The following is a 26,741-nucleotide window of genomic DNA, read 5'->3' as shown; positions in this document are numbered from 1 at the left end:
AAAAACACCCACAAAACGCTGTTACAGCATCGCTTTGCTGGCGGTATAGCCACGCTGCCAATTAATTTCAATGGACAGGAGCAGTGGAGGAGCAGTATACGCACCGCTCCTTCACCGCTCCAAAGATGCTGCTAGCAGGACTTTTTTTTTACTGTCCTGCCAGCGCACCGCTTCAGTATAAAAGCCCTCGGGGCTAGGACGCTATTTTTAGCTCTTTAGCGCCTGCAAAGCGCCCCAGTGTGAAAGGGATCTAAGTCTGGCTGCAATCATTTTAACTTTGGGCAGCTGAAGCTGCTGCCTGTTCACTTCCTGGATTTGCACACACACACAGAGGCACACCTCCAACTCTGCAGCTTCCATTGGCCCTCTTATGGCTCTTCCCTTCCTGGCAAATCTCTAACGAGAGTGAGAGAGGGAGCTTATGATGTCATAAGCCTAGGCTTTTTACCAGACAAAAAAGAGGAAGTGGGCTGTATAAGGTATTTACTGGCAGAAAAAAAAAAGTTTAACTATCCAAAGTTAAAACGAGGGGCAGAAGATTTAATAGATGGAAAGATGAAAGAAAGACTGAAGTTCCACTTTAAATTAGGGTGTCTACTTTAAAGCAGTATTAAATCCAAAACCAAAAATTTAATATATTGCAGCATACTAATCATTAGAAGTATTGGCTAGATTAATTTTCTTTCTTTATGCTTTTTCACTCTTTTCACCTGGCGGCCTGACCGGTAACACACCTTCGAGTTCCCCTACTTTGAGTGAAGCATTAAAGACTTCTTTGGACAGCAGCATTGTCCGTTTGGGGGAGGGGAGTGTCAGCAGCAGCAGTAGATTTAAATACACTAACAAATTGAAGCCAAGCTCCAGCTAACATTTTATAAGCAAGTAAAGCAAAAACAATTCCCTTTTGATATAAATATTTTCCATAAATAAAACTCATCACTGTAAGTACCAGTATTGAATGATTTATCTCATCCCTGCAGCTGATACATCTGCAAGATGGCTTGTTCTTTTGAAAAACAATAGACTTACTGGTCAAATCCCCACATAAAAATAAAAGAAAGGAAACCTAAAAAAGAAAATGAATTTAGCCATCACATATAAGAATTGGTAAACTGCAATATAATAAATGTTTTCTTTTGGGTTTAATATGTCTTTAGGATCTAACAGCTGTGAGATGCTGGTGCTGGAAATTATTATTTTATTATACCTATTGTTTACCCATAGTAAAAGAAAATATAACCTGAATATTATTTTCTGCCATGTTCCAACCTGCATGTTGTTAATTGCATTATTAAATTGTTATTAATTGTGGCTTTGACCTGGTTTGCATTTTTCTTCTTTTTTTTTTGCTTCTAGGAACACTTTTAAATAATAATTAAAATTTGAAAATGTATTTTATAAGTGATACTTGGGTAATTAAAATACCATTAAATGTATGTGTCTTTGCCTGTTTAGGGTTATTCAAGTTGCCCTAACTACTTGAAACGGTGCTTTCCTCTGTCCAATCTGTTGTTAACACTTTACAAAGCTGTTACTTCTAATATCAATTTTGAAATTGTTAAGGGAGAAGTATGAGCTTGTACAAATAAATAGCATTAACTACCCTCGCCACCGAACATCTTTTCTTTCTTTCATCTGTTGCACCGTTTGTGCTGTATCCCTATTTCAAGTCCTGGTTAGGGCTGAGTAATGGTCATCCTCAGGTTTGAAAGTTTTGGAGTGAGTGGTTACAGCTGCAGTGATCTGCCCCCTCCTTCCCTCCTCCTTCAATATAATAATAGTGGCACAATACTTGTAAACTTCAATGTGATGTGACGATAGATGGGTATAAATATAGGAATCCCTGATTCAACCAGGGATGGGGGAACACATTAGTGAAGGATGATAAAAGTGTCCATAAGAGGAGACATCAATTGTCCCAAAAGTCTTAAAGTGGTAATAATTTGGGATGGGCCGAGCCCCCCCCCCCCCCCGTTTGATTTGCACCAGAACACCTCAAACAGGTGAAAAGTTCTAGCAAACATGCAAACCTTATAAAGCCTATGGGACTCCAACAAGAAAAAACAAAGTCCTTATTTTAAAGGCTTATATGCAAGTTATTGCCATAAGTGTATGAGGACCCAGGTACTGCCCTAGGGGACATGTATCAATACAAAAAAAACAATTGTTTTTAAAGGAGCAGTGATTTTAATGATGCTTAAAGTCAAACAATAAAAATGAAATATTCCTTTAAATATCATGCCTGGGGGTCTGCCTGTAAAGTGGCGCATCTGTGCGATGTATAGAACATGCCGCAGCAATAATGATATTTCTAAAGGAAAAGATTTAATCTACACTTTCTTGTGGCTGTAATGTATTGCTGGCTGCCGGCAATATAGATGACAAAAAATGAAAAAAAAAATGGTGTGGGTCCAAGCCAAATAAAAAAAAAAGTTAGCATGGGGCCCCCCAAAATCTATACCAGGCCTTTATCTGAGCAAGCAGCCTGGCAGGCCAGGAAAGGGGGGATGAGCGAGCTGCCTTTCCCCTCCTGAACCATACAAGGCCACTTGCCCTCAATATGGGGAGAGTACTTTGGGGTGCACCCCAAAGCACCTTGTCCCCATGGTGATGGGGACAAGGGCCTCTTCCTAAAAAACCCTGGCCAGTGGTTGTTGGGGTCTGCAGGCAGGGGGCATATTGGAATCTGCCACCCCCCCATGGGAATGGGTATCAGGTATATCATACCCCTATCTATTTACCAAAAAAGTGTCAAAAACGTAAAAAGAGTTTTTGAAAAATCCCTTATTGAAAAAGAAAAACACCCAGTGATGTAACCAGGTGACCCTGCCCCTTCTGACATCACATGATGTCAGAAGGGGGTGGGTTCACTCAGTTACGTCACCGGGTGGCCCACGCTTGCCTATATAACAGCTGTAAAAGAAAGAGACAGCAGTCGCCGAGGCGCCTCAAATCGAAACATAGCTTTTTTCATTTTTTTGGGTGGTGTGATTGACGGTGGATTTACATTGCAGCACACTTTTTTTCTTTTTTAATAAAGGATTTGACAAAAACTCTTTTGTAGTTTTTACTTTTTGACACAATTTTTGATGAATGGGTAGCCCTCCGCCCGCAGACCCCAACAACCACAGCCCAGGGTTGTTGGGAAGAGGCCCTTTCCCCATCAACACCGGGACAAGGTGCTTTGGAGGTGCACCCCAAAGCACCCTCCCCATGTTGAGGGCAGTTGTCCTGCCAGTCTGGTATGGATTTTGGTGGAGACCATACGCTGTTTTAAAAAAAAAAAATGGTCTGGAGTTCCCCTTAAAATCCATACCCGACCCAAAGGGCCTGGTATGGATTCTGGGGGGGACCCAACACTGTTTTTTTAATTCTGCTATAGAGTTCCCCTTAATCACCTCAATAGAGGACACTTTCACCCCTTTCTGCCCAGACCAATTTTTATATTTCAGTGCTCTCACATTTTGAATGACAATTACACTATACCCAAACAAAATTGTTATAATTTTTTTTCACACAAATAGAGTTTTCTTCTGGTGGTATTTAATCTACCACTGGGTTTTCTCTTTTTTACAATACAAGTAAAAAAAGAGTGAACATTTGTGAAAAAAATAACACTTTATTTTCTATTGTAAAGTTTTGCAAACAAGTAATTTTGTTCCGAAAGTTGGGCCAACATTTTCACTGCTACATATCTTTGGTAAAAATAACCCAAATTAGTAGATACTATTTAGTATTTAGTCTGTGTAAAAGTTATAGAGTCTACAAGCTATGGTACAAATCATAAAAATTCGATCACACCTGATACACTGACAGCCTATCTCATTTATATTATATTTATCAATATCACATACACTTTTTAAGGTCCTGAAGCTCTAGGACAGTTGAATTACCCACAAAACGACCCAATTTTGGAAAGAAAACACCCCAATGTATATTTTGTGAGGCATTGGCTTGGGTACTCTTATGGGCTGCAGGAGGGAGGTAGTGTTCCTGCTGGCATCATTTTACAATGTGCCGTTATGGTAGTAGTTAAAATCCATACAAGACCAAAAGGGTCCCCCATGCCATTTTTTCCCTAAATTTTTTAAAATTTAGAATTGCCATGGCCATGACTTCTGCCCTGAAAGTCTTTCGCTTGTTACCCGGAAGTCGGCCAAAAAATGGAGCAGATATTAAAGTGAGCCTTGGGTAGCTCATGGAGCGTTGGTGCGGAGGATGATGATGTCACTGGTTATGCGACACATTTCCAAGCATGTGTCCTGCAAGTGGGATGGCAGTCTCGCTCCTTTTTCAATCTCTGTATACTCAGGAAATGAGTCACCAATTATTGTTTTTAATCTATTAAAATGGTATTACTCATACACTTAGAGGTGCTTCTTTCTTGTATCTTCTCTCCTCCTTCAACTGCCAGCTGTGACCATGCTTTCCTTACAAAACCACAAGCTGGAGAGTACATGTTTGTCACGTGTCTCTGTCTCTGCAAGATCACACTGTTTATAAGAAATTGAGGCACATAACAGTATGTTGGGCTGTGGGATTTTCACCTCCATGAGATTGTATTGTACAAGAAAAGAAGAATTAAATGATCTTCAGCTGCTTCTCTGCTCCACTCTGCTGAGACAGAACTCCTAAAAAAAATGCTTGCCAGTGCAGAGGTTAAAGAGGAGCTGTGCCCCACCCCAGCAAAAAATAATAAAAAAACACATACTGTAGCTGCTGACTTTTAATAGTAAGACACTTACCTGTCCTGGAATCCAGCAATGTTGGTACCCCAGCCAATGTTTCTACTGGCTCTGGGGTACTGCCACCACCATTCATAGTAAGGGAACCCTTCAGTGAAGCCTTAAGGCTTCACAGTCAGTTCCCAACTGTGCATTCTGTCAGAAGTGAGTACGGGTATCTGTCGAAAACAGGTACTCTCTCCCCCCCCAGAAGGTTTCAAATGTGGTAGTAATGTCACTGAAAAAAGAGTCAAACGTGTCAGTTAGGTGTCCAATTTGTCTTCCGCAATGTCACAGTCCCGCTAAAAATCTCTGATTGCTGCCATTACTAGTAAAAAAATTAAATAAAAACTCCATAAAAATATCTCCTCATTTATAGACACTATAACTTTTGTGTAGACCAATCAATACACTTATTGGGATTTTTTTTATTTTTATTTTTACAGAATACATATTGTCTTAAACTGATGAAGAAATTCGATTTTTTCAATTTTTTTTATTGGATATGTATTATGGCAGGAAGTAAAAAATATATATATTTTTTTTTTTCAAAATGTATACTCTTTTTTTGTTTAGAGCGCAAAATATAAAGACTGCAGAGGTGATCAAATACCAAAAAAAAGGAATTGCATTTTATTTGGGTACAGCACCACAGAACTGCACAATTGTCAGTTACAGTAACACACTACCATATCGCAAAAAATGGCCTGGTCATGAAGAGAGTAAAACCTTTTTGGGGCTGAAGTGGTTAGTGAGCACCTAAGAAGAATTCTTCTCTACTTGTATACCCAGAAAACTTGTCTGCTAAAGCAGGCAGATGTACAGGCATACCTCACTTTTAAGTACATAATGGGGTTTATTTACTAAAGCTGGAAAGTGCAAAATCAGGCTCACTTCTGCATAAAAACCAATGAGCTTCTAACCCCAGCTTCTTCAATTAAGCTTTGGTAATAAAACCTGGAAGCTCATTGGTTTCTATGTAGAAGTGAGCCTGATTTTGCACTTTCCAGCTTTAGTAAATAAACCCCATTGTGTACTTAAAAGTGGGGTATGTCTGTAATACATTTTGTCCTGTTGTACACTATTAAAAAGTTAAGGGGAACCAGGAAGGTGTGGTTACTCTTTTTATGTTACACCATTTATAAATGATGTTTGTCTGTTGTGTGGCGAGACAACATTATACAGTATATAATATGCAAGTGTGCTTACCCTCAGTGTCACTGAGTACAAAAAGCTTACCTTACTTCAGTCAAGAATGGACTTATCTGGATAGCTGAATCTGAATGTTCATACTATATTACAGTTAATGCATACAATTTACCATCTTGTGTGGTTTAAATATCTTCAGATGTGAAACATTTTTGCCATGTAATAAAATTTCTTTGTGGTGGGAATTTTGTATACTAAAGTTTCTGGCAATGAAACTCCTGCTGTAAGGCTAGGTTCACACTATTGCGATGCGGGAACGCCGCGAATCCGCGGCGTTTTCCCGCATCGCTCACCTCCCGCCGGCAGTTCACACTGCCCTATGCGGACGGCTGGGGGTGTCAATGTTATGTTAATGACACCCCCAGATCCGTCGGCATATCGCAGTGCGATCTGCCGACTCGCACAGGAATCGGATCGCATGGTGTGAACCCCCATGCGATCCGATTCCGTTGCGGACCCAAAAAAGGGTCCTGTGCGAGTTTGCTGCGGGACAGCTGCGAGTTCAGCCATACTATCTGTATGGCTGAACTCGCAGTGCTACGGAGATCGGATGTGATTTGCTGTGCGAATCACATCCGGATCTCCCCCCGCAGCAGTGTGAACCCAGCCTAAAAATTACCAAATCAGAAGCCAGATACTAACATAAGCAAAATGTATAAATGAATCATAATGGCTATTTAATTTAACCACTTAAGGACCTCCCCACGTACATATACTGTGGCAGGGTGGCCCTTTCACACCACCTCGGGTCTGAGGCGTGTGTGTATGCCACCGGCGACCTGCTCCTGCTGTGACTAGAGAAGACAAAGATCTTGTGTTTTTGCTAAGCAGGAACATGGATCTCTGTCTTCTTACAGTACAAGTACAAGCACCCCCCCCCCCTCACAGTTAGAAAGCACTCCCAGGGAACACATTTAACCCTTTAATCAGCCCTGATGTTAACCCCTTCACTGCCAGTGTCATTAGTACAGTGAAAGTGCAAAATGATTATTTAGTACTGATCATTCACTGATCCCCAAAAAAGTGTCAGGTGTCAGATTTGTCAGCTGCAATGTCGCAGTCCCACTATAAGTTGCTGATCACCATTACTAGTAAAAAAAAGAATACTATAAAAATTCTATAAAAACATCCCATAGTTTGTAGATGCTATGATTTTTTTATTGGGTATGTTTTATAGCAGAAAGTATAGTTTTTTTTTTTTTTTCTGTCTTTTTTGTTTATAGAGCAAAAAATAAAAACCTCAGAGGTAAAAAATACCACCAAAAGAAAGCTCTATTTGCGGGAAACAAAAGGCATACTTTTAGGGTTGGGGTTCAGCGTCACACGAGCAGGTTGGCTCCCCTGGGCGTCTCTTTAAGACGCTGTAGGAGGCGCACCCACAGCGTGTCCCTAGAGCCAATCTGAGTACCCGGTGGGCACGATGACCGCTGGCCACTCGCGATCACTCGTGACAGAGTGAGAACCGGGATCTGTGTGCTTAACCACTTGAGGACCGCCGTATTGCCAATGTACGTCAGCACAATGGCACAGGCAGGCACAATCACGTACATCTACGTGATTGCCTTCCAGCGGGTGGGGGGTCCGATCGGACCCCCTCCCGCTGGTTACGGAGGTCCGATTCGGTCCAGGAGCGCTCCGTGATGAGGGGATGGCCGTTGGTTTTCGGCCACCCCCTCTGGATCGCTCCTGGCCAATGAGAAGCTTCCTCCCCTGTGTATTGTTTACACAGGAAGGAGGAAGTGATGTCATTCTCCTCGGGGCGGTCTTTTTGACCGGACTACGAGGAGAAGAGTAAAAGTAAGTGTGCACCAACACTACACTGACATGTAGGTACACACAGGCACACAAACCCCCCCCGATCCCCCCCCCCCCGATCGCCCCCCCCCGCCCCCCCTCCCCCCCCAGTCACAGTGTCACTGATTGCATTGATCATTTCTTTACTGATCAATGCATTCAGTGTCAGTTGTGACAGTAAAAACTGTCAGGACAGTTAGTGTTAGGTCCAGGGTAGCCCCCTATCACCCCCCAATAAAGATTTAACCCCCTGATTGCCCCTAGAGTTAACCCTTTCACCCCCTTTTGCCAGTGTCACTAAGCGATCATTTTTCTGATCGCTGCATGTGTCGCTAGTGTCGCTAGGTAGCTAGTTATTTTTTTAGGTTCACCGCCAGGTTTTTATATCGCTAGGTACCCCGATATACTACCCAATAATGTTTTTAACCCCCTGATTGCCGCTAGTTAACCCTTTCACCCCCTTTTGCCAGTGTCACTAAGCGATCGTTTTTCTGATCGCTGCATTAGTGTCGCTACAGTCGCTAGGTAGCTAGTTATTTTTTTAGGTTCACCGCCAGGTTTTTATAGCGCTAGGTACCCCGATATACTACCCAATAATGTTTTTAACCCCCTGATTGCCGCTAGTTAACCCTTTCACCCCCTTTTGCCAGTGTCACTAAGCGATCGTTTTTCTGATCGCTGCATTAGTGTCGCTACAGTCGCTAGGTAGCTAGTTATTTTTTTAGGTTCACCGCCAGGTTTTTATATCGCTAGGTACCCCGATATACTACCCAATAATGGTTTTAACCCCCTGATTGCCGCTAGTTAACCCTTTCACCCCCTTTTGCCAGTGTCACTAAGCGATCGTTTTTCTGATCGCTGCATTAGTGTCGCTACAGTCGCTAGGTAGCTAGTTATTTTTTTAGGTTCACCGCCAGGTTTTTATAGCGCTAGGTACCCCGATATACTACCCAATAATGGTTTTAACCCCCTGATTGCCGCTAGTTAACCCTTTCACCCCCTTTTGCCAGTGTCACTAAGCGATCGTTTTTCTGATCGCTGCATTAGTGTCGCTACAGTCGCTAGGTAGCTAGTTATTTTTTTAGGTTCACCGCCAGGTTTTTATAGCGCTAGGTACCCCGATATACTACCCAATAATGGTTTTAACCCCCTGATTTCCGCTAGTTAACCCTTTCACCCCCTTTTGCCAGTGTCACTAAGCGATAATTTTTCTGAACGCTGCATCAGTGTCGCTAGTGTCGCTAGGTAGCTAGTTATTTTTTTAGGTTCACCGCCAGGTTTTTATAGCGCTAGGTACCCCGATATACTACCCAATAATGGTTTTAACCCCCTGATTGCTGCTAGTTAACCCTTTCACCCCCTTTCACCAGCGATCACAGTATAAGTGTCACTGGTGACGCTGGTTAGCCAGTTAGTTATTTAGGTTCCCCGTCAGGTTTTTATATAGCGCCAGGGACCCCCATATACTACCTAATAAAAATTTGAACCCCCTGATTGCCCCTAGTTAACCCTTTCACCACTGATCACCGTATAAGTGTTACGGGTGACTCTGGTTAGTTTGTTTTTTATAGCATTTTATATTCAAATCCGGAAGGCAGTGCTTGGTTTTCGGGGTCCCGTACGTGGCTAGGCTCCCAAAAAGTCCCCCACATGTGGTATCCCCGTACTCGGGAGAAGCAGCAGAATTTATTTTGGGGTGTAATTTGACTTCTGCCCATAGCATGTGTGAGCAATATATCATTTAGTGACAACTTTGTGCAAAAAAAAAAAAGTTTGTAATATTCCCGCAACTTTTGGCAAAATATAAAATATTCCATGGACTCAACATGCCTCTCAGTAAATAGCTTGGGGTGTCTACTTTCCAAAATGGGGTCATTTGGGGGGGTTTTGTGCTATTTTGGCATTTTATGGCCTTCGAAACTGTGATAGGTAGTGAGGAGTTAAATCAAAAATTTGCACCCTTAGAAATCCTGAAGGTGGTGATTGGTTTTCGGGGTGCCGTGCGCGACTAGACTCCCAAAAAGTCCCACACATGTGGTATCCCCGTACTCGGGAGAAGCAGCAGAATGTATTTTGGGGTGTCATTTCACATATGCCCATAGCATGTGTGAGCAATATATCATTTAGTGACAACTTGGTGCAAAAAAAAAAAAGTTTGTAATATTCCCGCAACTTGTGGCAAAATATAAAATATTCCATGGACTCAACATGCCTCTCAGTAAATAGCTTGGGGTGTCTACTTTCCAAAATGGGGTCATTTTGGGGGGTTTTGTGCTATTTTGGCATTTTATGGCCTTCGAAACTGTGATAGGTAGTGAGGAGTTAAATCAAAAATTTGCACCCTTAGAAATCCTGAAGGTGGTGATTGGTCTTCGGGGTGCCGTGCGCGACTAGACTCCCAAAAAGTCCCACACACGTGGTATCGCCATACTCGGGAGAAGTAGCGGAATATATTTTGGGGTGCAATTCCACATATAACCATGGCATGTGTGAGCAATATATCATTTAGTGACAACTTTTTGTAAAAATTTTTTTTTTTTTTTTTTTTGTCATTATTCAATCCCTTAGGACAAAAAAAATAAATATTCAATGGGCTCAACATACCCATCAGCAATTTCCTTGGGGTGTCTACTTTCCAAAATGGGGTCATTTGGGGGGGATTTGTACTGCCCTGCCATTTTAGCACCTCAAGAAATGAGATCGGCAGTCATAAATTAAAAGCTGTGTAAATTCCAGAAAATGTACTCTAGTTTGTAGACGCTATAACTTTTGCGCAAACCAAAAAATATACGCTTATTGACATTTTTTTTACTAAAGACATGTGGCTGAATAAATTTTGCCCTCAATGTATGACTAAAATTTAGTTTATTCGATTTTTCTTATAACAAAAAGAAGAAAATATCTTTTTTTTTCAAAATTTTCGCTCTTTTTCCATTTATATCGCAAAAAAAAAAAATCGCAGAGGCAATCAAATACCATCAAAAGAAAGCTCTATTTGTGGGAAGAAAAGGACGCAAATTTCGTTTGGATGCAATATTGCATGACCGCGCAATTACCAGTTAAAGCAGCGCAGTGCGAAATTGCAAAAAGACCTCTGGTCCTTAAGGTGTTTATTGGTCCGGAGCTGAAGTGGTTAAACACTCAAATCTCGTTTCTATGAGGGGAGAGGAGACCAATCGTGTGTTCATACTAAATATGAACACCGATCGGTTTCCTCCCCTAGTCACAACTCACTAACACGGTTAACTCCTTGATCGCCCCCCAGTGTTAACCCCTTCCCTGCCAGTGACATTTATACAGTAATCAGTGAATTTTTATAGCACTGATCGCTGTATAAATGTCACTGGTCCCAGTGGTCCCAAAAATATGTCAAAGTGTCCATTTTGTCCACCGCACTATACCACAGTACTGCTAAAAATCACAGATCACCGCCATTACTAGTAAATAAAAAAAATAATAAAAATGCCACAAATCTATCCCCTATTTTATAAACTCTTTTGTGCAAACCAATCAATATACGCTTATTGTGATTTATTTTACCAAATATATGTTGAAGAAACAAAAAACATGGCCTAAATTGAGGAAAATTATTATAATTATTTTTTTTTTTTTTAATGTAGGATATTTATTATAGCAAAAAGTAAAATATATTTGGGGTTATTTACGAAAGGCAAATCCACTTTGCACTGTAAGTGCACTTGAAAGTGCACTGAAAATGCACTTGGAAGTGCAGTCACTCAAAATCTAAGGGGAAGATCTAAAATGAGGGGAAGCTCTGCTGATTTTATCATCCAATTATGTGCAAGCTAAAGTGCTGTTTTTATTTTCCTTGCATGTCCCCCTCGGATCTACAGAGACTTTACTTCCAAGTGCACTTTCAGTGCAAAGTGGATTTTCCTTTAGTAAATAACCCCCATTGTGATTTTTTTTTCAAAATTGTCGCTATTCTTTTGTTTATAGCGCAACAAATAAAAACCACAGAGGTGATAAAATACCACCAAAAGAAAGCTCTATTTGTGGGAAAAAAAAGGACATAAATTTTGTTTGGGTACAGCGTCGCACGATAGCGCAATTATCAGTTAAAGCGACACAGTGCCGGTTTTGCAAAAAATTACCTGCTCAGGAAGGAGGTAAATTCTTCCGGGGCTGAAGTGGTTAAAGTAACACAGTACCATATCGTAAAAAATAGCCTGGTCATGAAGGCGGTAAAACTTTCTGGGGCGGAAGGGGTTTTTTGTTTTTTTCAGGGGTGCCATGGAAAAATAACTAAAAATGTATCAATATTTGTATACAAGCCAGCAGATGGCTCAAGACTGCCTTTTAGTTAACAAAGCCACAGGTTTTCATTATGCACCATTATGACTTTTTAGACACTGGCATCCTAACAACCAATGACATCTTCTTCAGTTAATGAGGATGTCTGTTGCCTCCACAGCATCCTTGTTTGACCCTCTTGTGCCCCTCTCCGTGAGCACTGGGGTGACATTAGCTGACTGATGGAGTAAAATTGAGGGAGAAGTGAAACATTACAATACTAGTCAGCACCAGTGTGCAAAAGTGTATTTGGTTTGGAGGAACAAATCACCTCTAACGTTGGGTGTTCTACATGTAGATATTGCTGCGTTATGTAAAGCTATTACAATATTTTTTTACATTTTAGGATGGGGTGCCCTGAGATTGTGCTTCATTTTAAAGGGTGCCTTGAGATTGTCTATAACTTTAAACTCAACTGTGCCTCAACTGAAAAAAAGGTTGAGAAACAATGCTCTAGAGGATGAGATCATAGCTATACTCTAAAGCTGACCTTACACTAATTCAATTTTGTCAATTTCCTTCTGTGGCCTTGTCAGCACACCTAGCTCAAATTTTATTTTTTATTTTTTATTTTTTCATGAAATTTTGGATGGATGTTTATCTTTAGTTCGGCCGCACGGCTAAACCAAAATAATTGTGTCCTATCTCAGTTCTTCAGATTTGAACAGAGAGAAGAAGGAATATGTGTAAATATGGAAAAAGGTCTGACAGGAATGAGAAAGTAAATGGGAGATAGTAGATGGACCGCAAGGCCCATGTAAATGAGAAATTATTTTTGCATTGTGATACAATATCTGAAGGGAGAGGAATATTAAGTGCATTGGATTTGGAATAGTTGATCTTAAAATTGGCAATAGCCTGAAAGTCTTTAAGTTGGTAAGTGAGGTTAGAGGCTGAATCATGGAAAAGAGGAAGCCATCTGCATTTGCGGACACTTTAAATTCTTTGGAAAGAGTTTGAATAACTTTAATATTGGGGTCCTGTTGTATCATTCTCAGGAATGGTTCTAGAATAATGATGAAGAGCAGTGGTGATAATGGACACCCTTGCCTCCTGCCATTGCATATGGAGAATATTTCCGAAAGGTGGCAAGTGACCCTGACTTGGGTTGTGAGATTTGTGCAAACAGTCTCAATGGGAGAGAGCATTTTTCCTTGTTAGCCCAAGTATTGCAAACTGAGGTGCATATAATCCCAGACCACTCTATCGAATGCCTTCTCCACATCATTGGACAGGAGAAGGCAGAGAGTGCCTTTGGAGGATGCTTAACCACTTGCCGACCGCCGCACGACGATGTACGTCGACAGAATGGCACGGGCAGGCATAAGGGCTTACATGTACGTCCTTGCCTGCCCGCAGGTCGGGGGCCCGATCGGGCCCCCGCCCGGTGCCTGCGGCGGTCAGTATTCGTTCGGGAGCGATCCCGGACGAGGGGACGGCCATTCATTCATGGCCACCCCCTCGCGATCGCTCCCGACGAATGAAAATGTCCGGTGACATCACTTCCTCTCCTGTAATGTAAACACAGGAGAGGAAGTGATGTATTCTCTCCTCCGTGTCGGTATTTTTCGTTCCGGCCGGTGAGTTGCCGGTGAGTTGCACAAGCACTACACTACACAGTAGAACATGCCAGGCACACTCACACCCCCCCTTTACCCCCCGATCACCCCCCAATTACCCCTGCCCCCCCAGTCACAGTGACACCAATTGCTTTTTTTTTTTTTTTTTTGCATTGGTGTCATTTGTGACTGTAATAACTGTTAGGGCAGTTAGGGTTAGCCCCCTTTAGTTCTAATGTGCCCCCCTAACCCCCCCAATAAAGGTTTAACCCCGTGATCACCCCCCCTCGCCAGTGTCACTAAGGCTGGGTTCACATTGCAGCGGTTTATGAGAACGAATGTGATTCGCACCGCACTGCAGTGCAAATCACATCCAATCTCTGTGCGATTCGAGTTCAGCCATACAGATAGTATGGCTGAATTCGTGTCGCACCCGCCGCACCCGCCGCAAATTCGCACGGGACCCTTTTTTTGGCCCGCAGCAGAATCGGATCGCATGGGTGTTCACACCATGCGATCCGAGTTTGCAGATCGCACTGCGATATGCGAACTGATCTGGGGGTGTCATTAACATTTCACTGACACTCCCAGCAGTTCGCATAGGGCAGTGTGAACTGCCGCCGGGAGGCATGCGATGCGGGAACCCGCCGCGGATTCATGGCGTTCCCGCATCGCTCCAGTGTGAACCCAGCCTAATAAGCGATCATTTTTCTGATCGCTGTATTAGTGTCACAGGTGACGCTAGTTAGGCAGGTAGGTATTTAGGTTCGCCGCAGCTTTTTATAGCGCCAGGGACCCCCATATACTACCGCATAAAGCCCCCTGATTTCCCCCTAGTTAACCCTTTCACCAGTGATCACCATATAACTGTTACAGGTGACGCTGGTTGGTTAGTTATTTTTTTATAGTTTCAGGGCACCCGCCATTTATTACCTAATAAAGGTTTAACCCCCTGATCACCCGGCGGGTGTCATTTGTGACTGTAATAACTGTTAGGGCAGTTAGAGTTAGCCCCCTTTAGTTCTAAGGTACCCCCCTAACCCCCCCAATAAAGGTTTAACCCCGTGATCACCCCCGTCGCCAGTGTCACTAAGGCTGGGTTCACATTGCAGCGGTTTATGAGAACAGATGTGATTCGCACCGCACTGCAGTGCAAATCACATCCGATCTCTGTGCGATTCGAGTTCAGCCATACAGATAGTATGGCTGAATTTGTGTCGCACCCGATGCAAACTCGCACGGGACCCTTTTTTTGGTCCGCAGCAGAATCGGATCGCATGGGTGTTCACACCATGCGATCCGAGTTTGCAGATCGCACTGCGATATGCGAACTGATCTGGGGGGGTCATTAACATTTCACTGACACTCCCAGCAGTTTGCATAGGGCAGTGTGAACTGCCGCCGGGAGGCATGTGATGCGGGAACCCGCTGCGCATTCGTGGCGTTCCCACATCGCTCCAGTGTGAACCCAGCCTAATAAGCGATCGTTTTTCTGATCGCTGTATTAGTGTCACAGGTGACGCTAGTTAGGCAGGTAGGTATTTAGGTTCGCCGCAGCTTTTTATAGCGCTAGGGACCCCCATATACTACCGCATAAAGCCCCCTGATTGCCCCCTAGTTAACCCTTTCACCAGTGATCACCATATAACTGTTACAGGTGACGCTGGTTGGTTAGTTATTTTTTTTATAGTTTCAGGGCACCCGCCATTTATTACCTAGTCTCACTAGTGTACCCCTAAATTTAGGGGTGTCTACTTTCCAAAATGGGGTCATTTGGGGGGGGTTTGTGCCATCTTTGCATTTTATGGCCTTCAAAACTGTAACGCCCTTAGAAAGCCTGAAGGCGGTGCTTGGTTTTCGGGGCCCCGTACGCAGCTAGGCTCCCAAAAAGTCCCACATATGTGGTATCCCCGTACTCAGGAGAAGCAGCAGAATTTATTTTGGGGTGTCATTTCACATATACCCATGGCATGCGTGAGCAATATATCATTTAGTGACAACTTTGTGAAAAAAAAAAAAAAAAAATTTAAGTTTGTAATTTTCCCGCAACTTGTGGCAAAATATAAAATATTCCATGGACTCAAAAGGCCTCTCAGCAAATAGCTTGGGGTGTCTACTTTCTAAAATGGGGTCATTTGTGGGGGTTTTGTGCCATCTTGGCATTTTATGGCCTTCAAAACTGTAATAGGTAGTGAGAAGTGAAATCAAAAATTTACGCCCTTAGAAAGCCTGAAGGCGGTGCTTGGTTTTCGGGGCCCCGTACGCGGCTAGGCTCCCAAAAAGTCCCACATATGTGGTATCCCCGTACTCAGGAGAAGCAGCAGAATTTATTTTGGGGTGTCATTTCACATATGCCCATAGCATGCGTGAGCAATATATCATTTAGTGACAACTTTGTGTAAAAAAAAATAAATAAATTATTTTTTGTCATTATTCAATCGCTTGATGCAAAAAAATAAAATATTCAATGGGCTCAACATGCCACTTATCAATTTCCTTAGGGTGTCTACTTTCCAAAATGGGGTCATTTGGGGGGGTTTTGTACTGCCCTGCCATTTTAGCACCTCAAGAAATGAGATAGGCAGTCGTAAACTAAAAGCTGCGTAAATTCCAGAAAACGTACCTTAGTTTGTAGATGTGACAACTTTTGCTCAAACCAATAAATATACAATTATTGAATTTTTTTTTACCAAAGACATGTGGCTGAATACATTTTGGCCTAAATGTATGACTAAAATTGAGTTTATTGGATTTTTCTAATAACAAAAAGTAGAAAATATAATTTTTTTTCAAAATTTGCGGTCTTTTTACGTTTATATCGCAAAAAATAAAAATCGCAGAGGCAATCAAATACCATCAAAAGAAAGCTCTATTTGTGGGAAGAAAAGGACGCAAATTTTGTTTGGGTACAACATTGCATGACCGCGCAATTACCAGTTAAAGCAGCGCAGTGCCAAATTGTAAAAAGACCTCTGGTCATTTACCAGCAAAATGGTCCGGTCTGAAGGTGGTTAATAGATGAGATTAAGTTTGCATTTTGGTATTATCCCAAGCTTCTCAGACCAGGATAAAGCAACATTACACATGCAAGTATAGAAAGCAATCTGTTTGCTAGAATTTTGATATCCACATTTAAAGTGAGATAAGGTGCTAACTTGAACATTTAGATGGGTCCTTGCCCTCTTTTGGGATGACCAAGATATGTTTTTCGTTTTTCTAATAGCTGTCAGGATGGGGGAGGTGCATGTTCAGTGGAATTAAATGCTGTGAGAAAGTTGGTAATTCATGTGTTTTCAAATGTTTTTTAATGATGTGAAGTGCGGCCGTCAGGGCCTGGGCTTTTCCTGGGTTTGAGCTGGAAAATGGCGAGTTTAACCACTTCCACGATGATAGGTGACTCTGAATATTTGATGTCAGAAGTTGAGAGTTTGGAGGGCCTTACCATGAGAGAAAGATTTTTATCTTATGAAGTTGGTTTGAGAAGGTTGGTGGGGGTCTTGTTGATCATGAAAGTTGTATGAAGGTTGTGCAGCATTGGTGATATAAAACCCGGATCGATTTTTCAATGGTCTTTTGTCAAAGAGGACGGCAGGAAAATTCTCAGCCAAACAGCACTAGTATCCAGTCAGATGCAACACTATTGATTATTCTGGAGGAAGAATTCAAGTGATTTTTCTCATTCAGTTCACAAAGTTTTCCATGCCCAACATATAGACATGAGTCCAGATATTTTTTGAACTCCTACATACATTTCAGATGCCTGAGGGTTGTTGTCACTTCCACCACCATCTACTATCAATTACCCTTTTAATAGGAATATGAAGTAACAAGACTGATAGCAAATACAGGAGGACAGGTGCAGAAGTCCAGGAAAGAGAAGCAGATGTAAATATGTTTCTAAAAAACCAACTTCAGGGAGACTATTGCTGTGGTGAAGTACACATACATTTTCCAAAACTCAATATTGCCATTCACAATAAATTAATAACTGGGGGTTTATTTGCGTATATATGTAAAGGCACACTGCCACCTCATAGTATCTCTATAACAGATGAACCTATGCTATGCTATTCTATAGGAGCAGCCAAACTGGCAATTGCAGCTACTGATGAAGAAAGTGAGAGCAAGGTCTCTTCAAAGTGGCCCCATCCTCCTTAAAAATAAAGTAATAGGGATCTCAGACTCACTAAAAGCAACATGAAGGATTAATGTGTGTCTGGACCCAAGACAGCAGAAATAGAAACTGAAAGCTGTTCCATGAATGTATAACTAGCAAAACATGTAGATGAGGAGGTTTATGGCAAAAAAATTCTAAGATCCAGTTGCTTCGCTATGGGTGTGTGGGGGGTGCGCCCGCACCCGAGTGACACCAGCAGAGGGGTAATACCATCTCAAGGGCAACGGAGGGTCCTGGGTCCCGGAGGCGGGGCTTTTTTCAGCCAGAAACATGCTGGCACTGCACTAGCCCTGAGTGAGACTCTTCAGTCTCACTCTTACTGCTGTTGTGGCTGCCTCCTGCCTGGAGAGTGACAGTTTGAGGGGGTTCTATTCTGAGGGGATCTGTACTGAGGGAGGGGTGGGCTATACTGAGGGGGTCTGTCCTGAGGGAGGAGGGTCTATACTGATAGAGGGGTGTCTGTACTGAGGGAGGGAGGTCTATACTGAGGGAGGGAGACCTATACTGATGGAGGGGGTCTGTACTGAGGGAGGGTGTCTATGCTGAGGAAGGGGGGTCTATACTGAGGGAAGGAGTAAAAACTTAGTTGGGGTCTATACTGAGGTCGGGGGTCTGTACTGAGTGGGGTCTGCACTGATGGATTGGTTAATACTTAGTGGAGAGGGGGGTATGCACTGAGAGAGGGGGGCTGTAATGAGGGCGACTATGCTTGGCGAAGGGGGTCTTTACTGAGGGGGGAGTCTATATTTACTGAAGAGGAGCATCTGTACTGAGGGGGGGGGGGGTCTGTACTTAGTGCAGAGGGGGTCCCTGCTCAGGGAGGGTTCTGTACTGATGGAGGGGGGTCATAACTTAGTGGGGAGTAGGGTCTGTACTGAGGGGCTACTATAGTTGGTGGAGGGGGGGCACCATGTTTTTCCTCAATGGGTGACACCAACCCTAGTGACGCCACTGCTAAGATCTCACACTTAGTGGACAGCAAAGGAAACCTAACTATAATCTGTTCCTAACATTGCCTAAGCTTTCTCAACCATTACCAATTTGGAAGTAGACAAGATTAGGAATACGCTTCACATAGGTGTTTTTTTCACATGTAGTTGCTAATCATGTATTTGAAAAATGTTTGTAGCATAGTTCTCCTTGCTTTCCATTTAGAGTTCCACGCCATGTTTAGGTCTACCGTATTTTCACAGGCTTTCATGTGACATTAGGGTTTCTACATGTGCAGATCTTTTGCACAGTCTGCTCAGCAGAATTGTGCATGAACTAAGGAAAATGAAGATTCATCAAACAATTTAACCATGATCAGCATGGCAGATGGTACTTCTTGAGTTTACTTTTAAAACAAGAAAATACTGTACACAATATATATTGTTATTGTTGTGGATTATGCACATTTTTGGATGGATTTGGTCTTGACTGCTGTGCAGCTTTATATACAGTAATAGTCTTTCTTAATTTTTCCAAGTTCATTGTGGCAATTACAAAACAAAATTAAAAGCTAACAATGAAATACTGTAAAATAAACGAGCCTATTCTGCAATGTTTTTAACTCAGCCTGTTTATTTTAAGCTGAGCTCCAACCAGGAAGCAAACAGGGATATATAAGCCACAAGCATGCCTTTTCCCAAACAGCTCTCTTTCTAGTTTTACAGTCTTGATTTGGTAGCATTTTTGCCCCCCAAACATGTACCTCTTTGTGCCTGTGCAGGGCCATGTCTATTTAGGATGGCCAGTTGCCATTCACATCTCCCTATCACATTTCTCCTTGGGGTAGCTCACATTAAGAAGTGGTGATGTTTTCACATCATGCTTCCTTCAGTGGGCTCAACATGCCACATATAACCCCCACAGGGTCACTATATTCCCAAGGATTCATGGGAATTGTCATTTTATTTTGCACTGGTAAACACAGCAAATTTGATATGCAGCGCGTCTAGAAATTCTTCTCCAGGTACCCCACCATACTTCACTTTTCAGCTGTGAGCAATGACATCAAATAAAAATTAACATTACTAGGAAAATAAGAAACACATTTTAAAAATGTTACAGCCTTTTTGATGTGCATGAGGATAGAAGGTTATGAATGAAAAGTTGTCTGGGCTCTAGAGTTCAGCTTAAACATGAGTCTTCTGAAACATTTGTGTCCTTACAGCATAATGATACAATAGATCATATCATGGAAACCCTTTCAAGTAAATATGCTTGTTCTAATGAAACATATTTTGCCCATGCAAGGAGATATCTGAAAATGTAAGTTGGCTTATGGTCATGGTTTTCCAATCTCTTAAATACTTTGTAGGTTAGGCGAATTCAAGTTGGATTAGGTGTTTTGACTACTAACACAAACATTTGTTCTGGTCATTCAAGACAAACCCTCTCCATTATTATTTACTCATCTTTCCTTTGCTTCACTCCTACTCTATTCATTGCCAGGAGCTGAAGGAAATTCAAGTGCTTATTGTGCATGAAATAGCATGCAACAATACTAGGGCAGTCAGAACTGTCTCATTGCATTCCATAGCCCAGTGTAAGCTATATCTCCAACGTCTTGTAGATTATGCAGGGTTCTTCTTTCATTTCAATAAAGTTTTTGAATAGAGCAACATGGGAGAAGGTACATATATGGATCTGTGGAGGTACACATTAACCTTTTACTTTCCCCTAATGAGGAAAGCATAGAGTCATAGGCAACTAGGAAATTGCAGTCTACATACTTCTATTCGGTATTTGCCTTGTTATTACCCAAGTATAAGTTTGTTTGGAGTCATAGCTTTCAGTGTTCCTCAATTTAAAAAATATAATTGTTAATATTGTTTTTGGAATGTCGGTAAGATCAGATTACAGTGCAGTATATATTATTTCTTTTAGGTGATGGTCAAGTGGATTTTGATGAATTTATGACAATTCTTGGTCCTAAACTTGTATGCACAGAAGGTCGGGATGGATTTCTTGGAAACACGATAGATAGTATATTTTGGCAGGTAAGTAATTTGATTTTAATTGAAATTAACAGGCAACAAGTTATTGTTACTTTTACCTGGTGGCTAGTTTTATTCACAAATGCATTTTCCAGATGGTTTATCTGTTTGCCAACATCTGTATCTTCCCAATCTCAAGCAGAAAATCCAAGATTCAATAGTTAGGTGTTTATTATGCAGCCATGGATACATTTACTGATAATGATTGCTCTCTCCTCTCTAAAGGTAAATGACTGAATTCCATGTAGAGATCCTAAAATCTTCATTTGCATGTACTTAGACTCTGCATCTGCCAGAAGAATGCTTTATATTTGGTGATTATGCTTAGATTTACCCTGGTTTTTTAAATGTGCTCCAATATATTCTAAATGATGAATAGAGGCCATATCAATACAGTCTGTATTCTTTTTTAATAATAGATATACTTTAGTTGCTTTGCGGATGTTCATATGGCATTTAACCACCTCAGTACAGTGCAGTTACACCCCCTTCCTGACCAGACCAATTTTCAGCTTTCAGCGCTCTCACACTTTGAATGACAATTACTCAGTCATCCAACACAGTATCCATATGAAACTTGCGTCCTTTTTTCCACACAAATAGAGCTTTCTTTTAGTGGTATTTAATCACTAGTGGGTTTTTTATTTTTTGTGCTATAAATAAAATAAAACGTAAATTTTGTGAAAAAAATGCCTTTTTCTTCGTTTCTGTCATAAATTTTTGCTAATTAGTAATTTTTCTTCATAAATTTTGGCCAAAATTTATACTGCTACATATCTTTGGTAAAAATAACCCACATTAGTATATATTATTTGGTCTTTGTGAAAGTTATAGAGTCTACAATCTATGGTGCCAATCACTGAAAATTCATCACTTCTGATCAGGCCTTCAGTACATCAGGTGTATCTCATTTCTTGAGACTCTAACTAGTCAGGAAAGTACAAATACCCCCCAAATGACCCCTTTTTACAAAGTAGACATCCCAAGGTATTAAGTAAGTAGCATGGTGAGTTTTTTTAAGTTGTCATTTTTTCCCACAATTCTTTGCAAAATTAAGATTTTTTATTTTTTTTTATTTTTTTTTACTAAATTGTCATATTATCAGGTTATTTCTCACACACAGCATATGTATACAACAAATTACCCCCCAAAATACATTCTGCTACTCTTCCCGAGTACGGCGATACCACATGTGTGAGACTTTTACACAGCCTGGCCACATACAGAGCACCAACATCGATGTAGTACCTTCAGACGTTCTACGAGCAAAAATGACGCATCTCATTTCTCAACCACCTATTACACTTTTGAAGGCCCTGGAGTACCAGGACAATGGAATTTCCCATAAAATCACCCCATTTTGGAAAGCTAACACCCCAACGTATAATCTGTGAGGCATAATGAGTCTTTTGAATGGTTAATTTTTTTCCAGAAGTTTTTGGAATATGTGGAAAAAAATTAAAATGCATTTTTTTTTACACAAAATTGTCAATTTATAAGATATTTCTAACACATAGCATGTATATAGCAAAAATTACACCCCAAAATACATTCTGCTACTCCTCCCGAGTATGGCGATACCACGTGTGTGAGACTTTTACACAGCCTGGCCACATAGATGGGCCAAACATTGAAGTAGTACGTTCAGGCGTTCTAGGAGCATAAATGACACATCTTATTTCATTCCTACCCATCACACTTTTGAAGGTCCTGGACCACCAGGACAGTGAAATTACCCACAAAATGACCCCATTTTGGAAAGTAAACACCCCAACGTATATTCTATGAGACATGGGCTGCAAATAGGTACTCGGGTACTCTGATGGGCTGGAGATAGGTACTCGGGTACTCAGGTGGACTGTGACAGGTACTCGGGTATTTAGATGGACTGGAACAGGTACTCGGGTACTCTGATTGCCTGGTGACAGGTACTCGGGTACTCTGATGGCCTGGTGACAGGTACTCGAGTACTCTGATGGCCTGGTGATAGGTACTCGGGTACTCTGATGGCCTGGTGACAGGTACTCGGGTACTCTGATGGCCTGGTGACAGGTACTCGGGTACTCTGATGGCCTGGTGACAGGTACTCGGGTACTCTGATGGCCTGGTGACAGGTACTCGGGTACTCTGATGGCCTGGTGACAGGTACTCGGGTACTCTGATGGCCTGGTGACAGGTACTCGGGTACTCTGATGGCCTGGTGACAGGTACTCTGATGGTTTGGTGACTGGTATTTGGGTACTCTGAAGGGCGGTGACAGGTACTCAGATGAACTGTGACAGGTACTCGGGTACTCAGATGGGCTGTGACAGGTACTCGGTACTCTAATGGACTGTGACAGGTACTCGGTACTCTAATGGACTGTGACAGGTACTCGGGTACCCTGATGGGCCGTGACAGGTACTCGGGTATCCTGATGGGCCGTGACAGGTACTCGGGTACCCTGATGGGCCGTGACAGGTACTCGGGTACTCTGATGTGCCGTGACAAGTACTCGGGTACTCTGATGTGCCGTGACAGGTACTCGGGTACTCTGATGTGCCGTGACAGGTACTCGGGTACTCTGATGTGCCGTGACAGGTACTCGGGTACTCTGATGGGCCGGGACAGGTACTCGGGTACTCAGATGAACTGTGACAGGTACTCAGGTACTCAGATGGGCTGGGACAGGTACTCGGGTACTCAGATGGGCTGGGACAGGTACTCGGGTACTCAGATGGGTTGGGACAGGTACTCGGGTACTCTGATGGACTGGGACAGGTACTCGGGTACTCTGATGGGCTGGGACAGGTACTCGGGTACTCTGATGGGCTGGGACAGGTACTCGGGTACTCTGATGGGCTGGGACAGGTACTCGGGTACTCTGATGGGCTGGGACAGGTACTCGGGTACTCTGATGGGCTGGGACAGGTACTCGGGTACTCTGATGGGCTGGGACAGGTACTCGGGTACTCTGATGGGCTGGGACAGGTACTCGGGTACTCTGATGGGCTGGGACAGGTACTCAAATACTCTGATGGACTGTGACAGGTACTCTGATGGACTGTGATTGACAGGTACTATGAGGGGTGGTGACAGGTCCTCTTTATTGGGGGGGGGGGGCAATCAGTATGTTTGGTGTACACTGTATGCGGTAACGAGATGTTACCGCAATCTCCTCCTCACACACGATCGGTGTGTGAGGAGGAGAACCCGGTAACATCCCGTTACCGCGGTTTGTTTACATTTTAGTGATCGGCTGTGAAAGGATCACAGCCGATCACGTGGGTAAACAGCCAGCCAATGGCTGTTTACCAGTGTCGGTGACGAGCAGTGTTCCCGGGGAACACGCCGCCACCGACGTGCACGCGCAGCGCGCTCGCGATCGCGCGCATGCGCCGTGCACGTAGGGGGTGTGACCATCTGTGATCGGCCGTGACTTCATCACGGCCGATCACGTGGTAAACAGCCATAACGAATGGCTGTTCACCCCCTTCGGTGGCGAGCGGTGTCTCCGTGACACGCCGCCACCGAAGAAACAGGGATGCGCGCGCACGATCGCGCGCATCCCTGTTTAAACGGGAGGCCGTCATATGACGGCCTCCCGCCACAATAGCTGCGCCGCCTGGCCGTCATTTGACGGCCGGCGGTCAGCAACTAGTTAAATGGTTAATACTGATAGTCCGTATTATTCTACCAGTATGTGCTTTACAAGAGATTTCTTTTGAACTTCTGATTGAAGACGTTAGGCTTAATTCACAGAGCTTCCAATGAGATATGATCATTGCACACAGTGCTTAAGTAAAAATTATTTTCAAGATTTGTAAATTTAGCCTTCACCCTCCCAAAGTAATATGGGAGGCTAAGTGCAAATTGAACCAGATGCCCATCGGCTCTCAGTGTTTACTGCACACTGCGCTATGCACCATTTTGGAATATAACACAGTGTAAACAATATCTAATGGTGACTAATGCCACCTGCATTATATAAATATGCAGTATAAACAGAAAAATTAAGGATGGTACTCATGTTTTTTTTAAAGTTAATGTGTATTTCTTCCTGTTTATGTGATAAACTGGAGGTACACTCTTTCATTTGACAAAATCTAAACTTTATTTTTAAAATTGTGAACTGAGCTGAGAGTTTAAACTGGAAATGACGTAGTTGATATTGTTTTTTATTGTGCAAGTCAGTTTTTATAGTACTTTCCTCCCTGATAGGAAGTAAATAATTCAGAGCAACTCTATGTGTGCACACTGCACTAATGAAAAACACCTGTTTGTACTGCCACTTAATATTCAATAAACATGCAAATGAGGTAAAACAAATGTCAATGTAAAAAAGAGAGAGAGACAAATAATTCCACAGTAGCGCACTAAATGAATTTACAAATCTCCTAAATATTAGCATTGTGAAATGTTCAACATAAAACACCCATACATAATGAAAAGTGTTCATATGGCATATCCAAAAAAAATATATATATAAAAAAAAAAAAAAAATATATATATATATATATATATATATGCTCCAACATATGCAAATCAATATGGTAATACAGTCCAACTTAACGTGATGAAAAATAGTGAATCAAAATCTCGTTGATCCACCAAAATCCTACACCAAAGTGATGTGTGCCAATGCCAGGTGACTCAGTGTTGCGATCTCCTCAAAGCTTCCTTTGTACACGTAGAGTCACCGTCTCAGCGTTGCCGACTAGCCACGCCCCTACTGGGGTGTGACTACACAGCAATGCTGAGATGGTGACTCCACATGTACCAAGGAAGCTATGAGGCGATCACAGCACTGAGTCACCTGGCATGTTTGGAATTTTAACAAGGTGAGTTTGTATCTTTTATGATGCATCACTTTTAATAAACCGATTACCTTACGGTGTTTTTACACTATTGGAGACGCTGTCTCAATTTCTACCCCCACATGTGGAGAGTGTCTCTATTAATCTGGATGGAGATTGGTGTGTACAACTGGCTCTTCAATAACATCTAATAAGGTGATATTTGCCAGACACGAGAGTGAATGGCAACAGCCTCTGGTGAGCTTTATTCTTAAGGGAGTGGAATTGGCACACATCACTTTGGCGAAGGATTTTAGTGGATCAACGAGATTTTGTTTCACTATCTTTTCATCACTTTAAGTTGGACTGTGTTACCATATTGATTTGCATATGTTGGAGCATATATATATTTTTTATATATGCCATATGGACACTTTTCATTGTGTATGGGTGTTTTATGTTGATCTTTTTGCAATAATATTTAGGAGATTTGTAGATGAATTTAGTGTGCAACTTTGGAATTATTTGTCTCTCTCCTTTTTTTATATTGACATTTGTTTCATCTCATTTGCACAATTCAGAGCAACTGTTTTCAGTTCATTAGTAGTAAAACGTACTCAGTGATCCTACTACTATTTAATTGATTTCTATGTTAAGGATATTATTTTTAACTGTGTTTTTGCATGTAAGAGTTTACAGCTAGATTTTTAGATTTATAGAAATACAATATGATATATCACGTGTAGTATTCAACTGAAATTTGATTGCCAGCACTTGACAGCTTCAGCCACTTGCAAACAAAAGTGCTGGGGATTCCCTTCACCCCAACACAAAAAAATGTCATTGGGTTCCCCATAATTCATGTCAGGCTTTTCAGGTCTGGTAAGAATTATAAGGGGGACCCTACGCCAAAAAAGGTATGGGTTCTCCCTGAATTCTATATAACAACTCTTGCAAGCTACCTTCCTTTGTTTAGGGGAAGTGGCCTGATGTGGCTTAGGAAGGGGGGGAGGGTTCATGCTCACCCTACCCCACCTTACCTGGACTGCTGACTTGCATGCTCAGATTTTTGCATGGAAGTCCCTTTTAAAATCCATATCAGGCCCAAAGCATCTGATGGAGCATTTTGGTGGGGCCCCAAGTAAATTTGTTTGTCCAAACAAACAGTACAGTACAGGAACTGATCCCTATCGATGTTTTATGCCAAA

The 26,741-nt window shown here is 42.2% G+C and overlaps 1 protein-coding gene across 1 annotated transcript in view; it reads left to right on the top strand.

The window, feature by feature from the left end:
* CALN1 (calneuron 1) overlaps nt 1-26,741 on the top strand; it is a 431,880-nt gene that overhangs the window by 265,205 nt on the left and 139,934 nt on the right. The window contains exon 4 of the mRNA XM_077482321.1: nt 20,649-20,761. Coding sequence (XP_077338447.1) covers nt 20,649-20,761 — 113 coding nt within the window. The remainder of the gene's footprint in view (nt 1-20,648; nt 20,762-26,741) is intronic.

This window comes from Lithobates pipiens, unplaced genomic scaffold (genome assembly GCF_037356315.1).
Source record: "Lithobates pipiens isolate NorthernLeopardFrog02 unplaced genomic scaffold, aLitPip1_a1.2 Scaffold_16, whole genome shotgun sequence".
NCBI lineage: Eukaryota > Metazoa > Chordata > Amphibia > Anura > Ranidae > Lithobates > Lithobates pipiens.
This window is presented reverse-complemented; position numbering and strand designations above follow the sequence as displayed.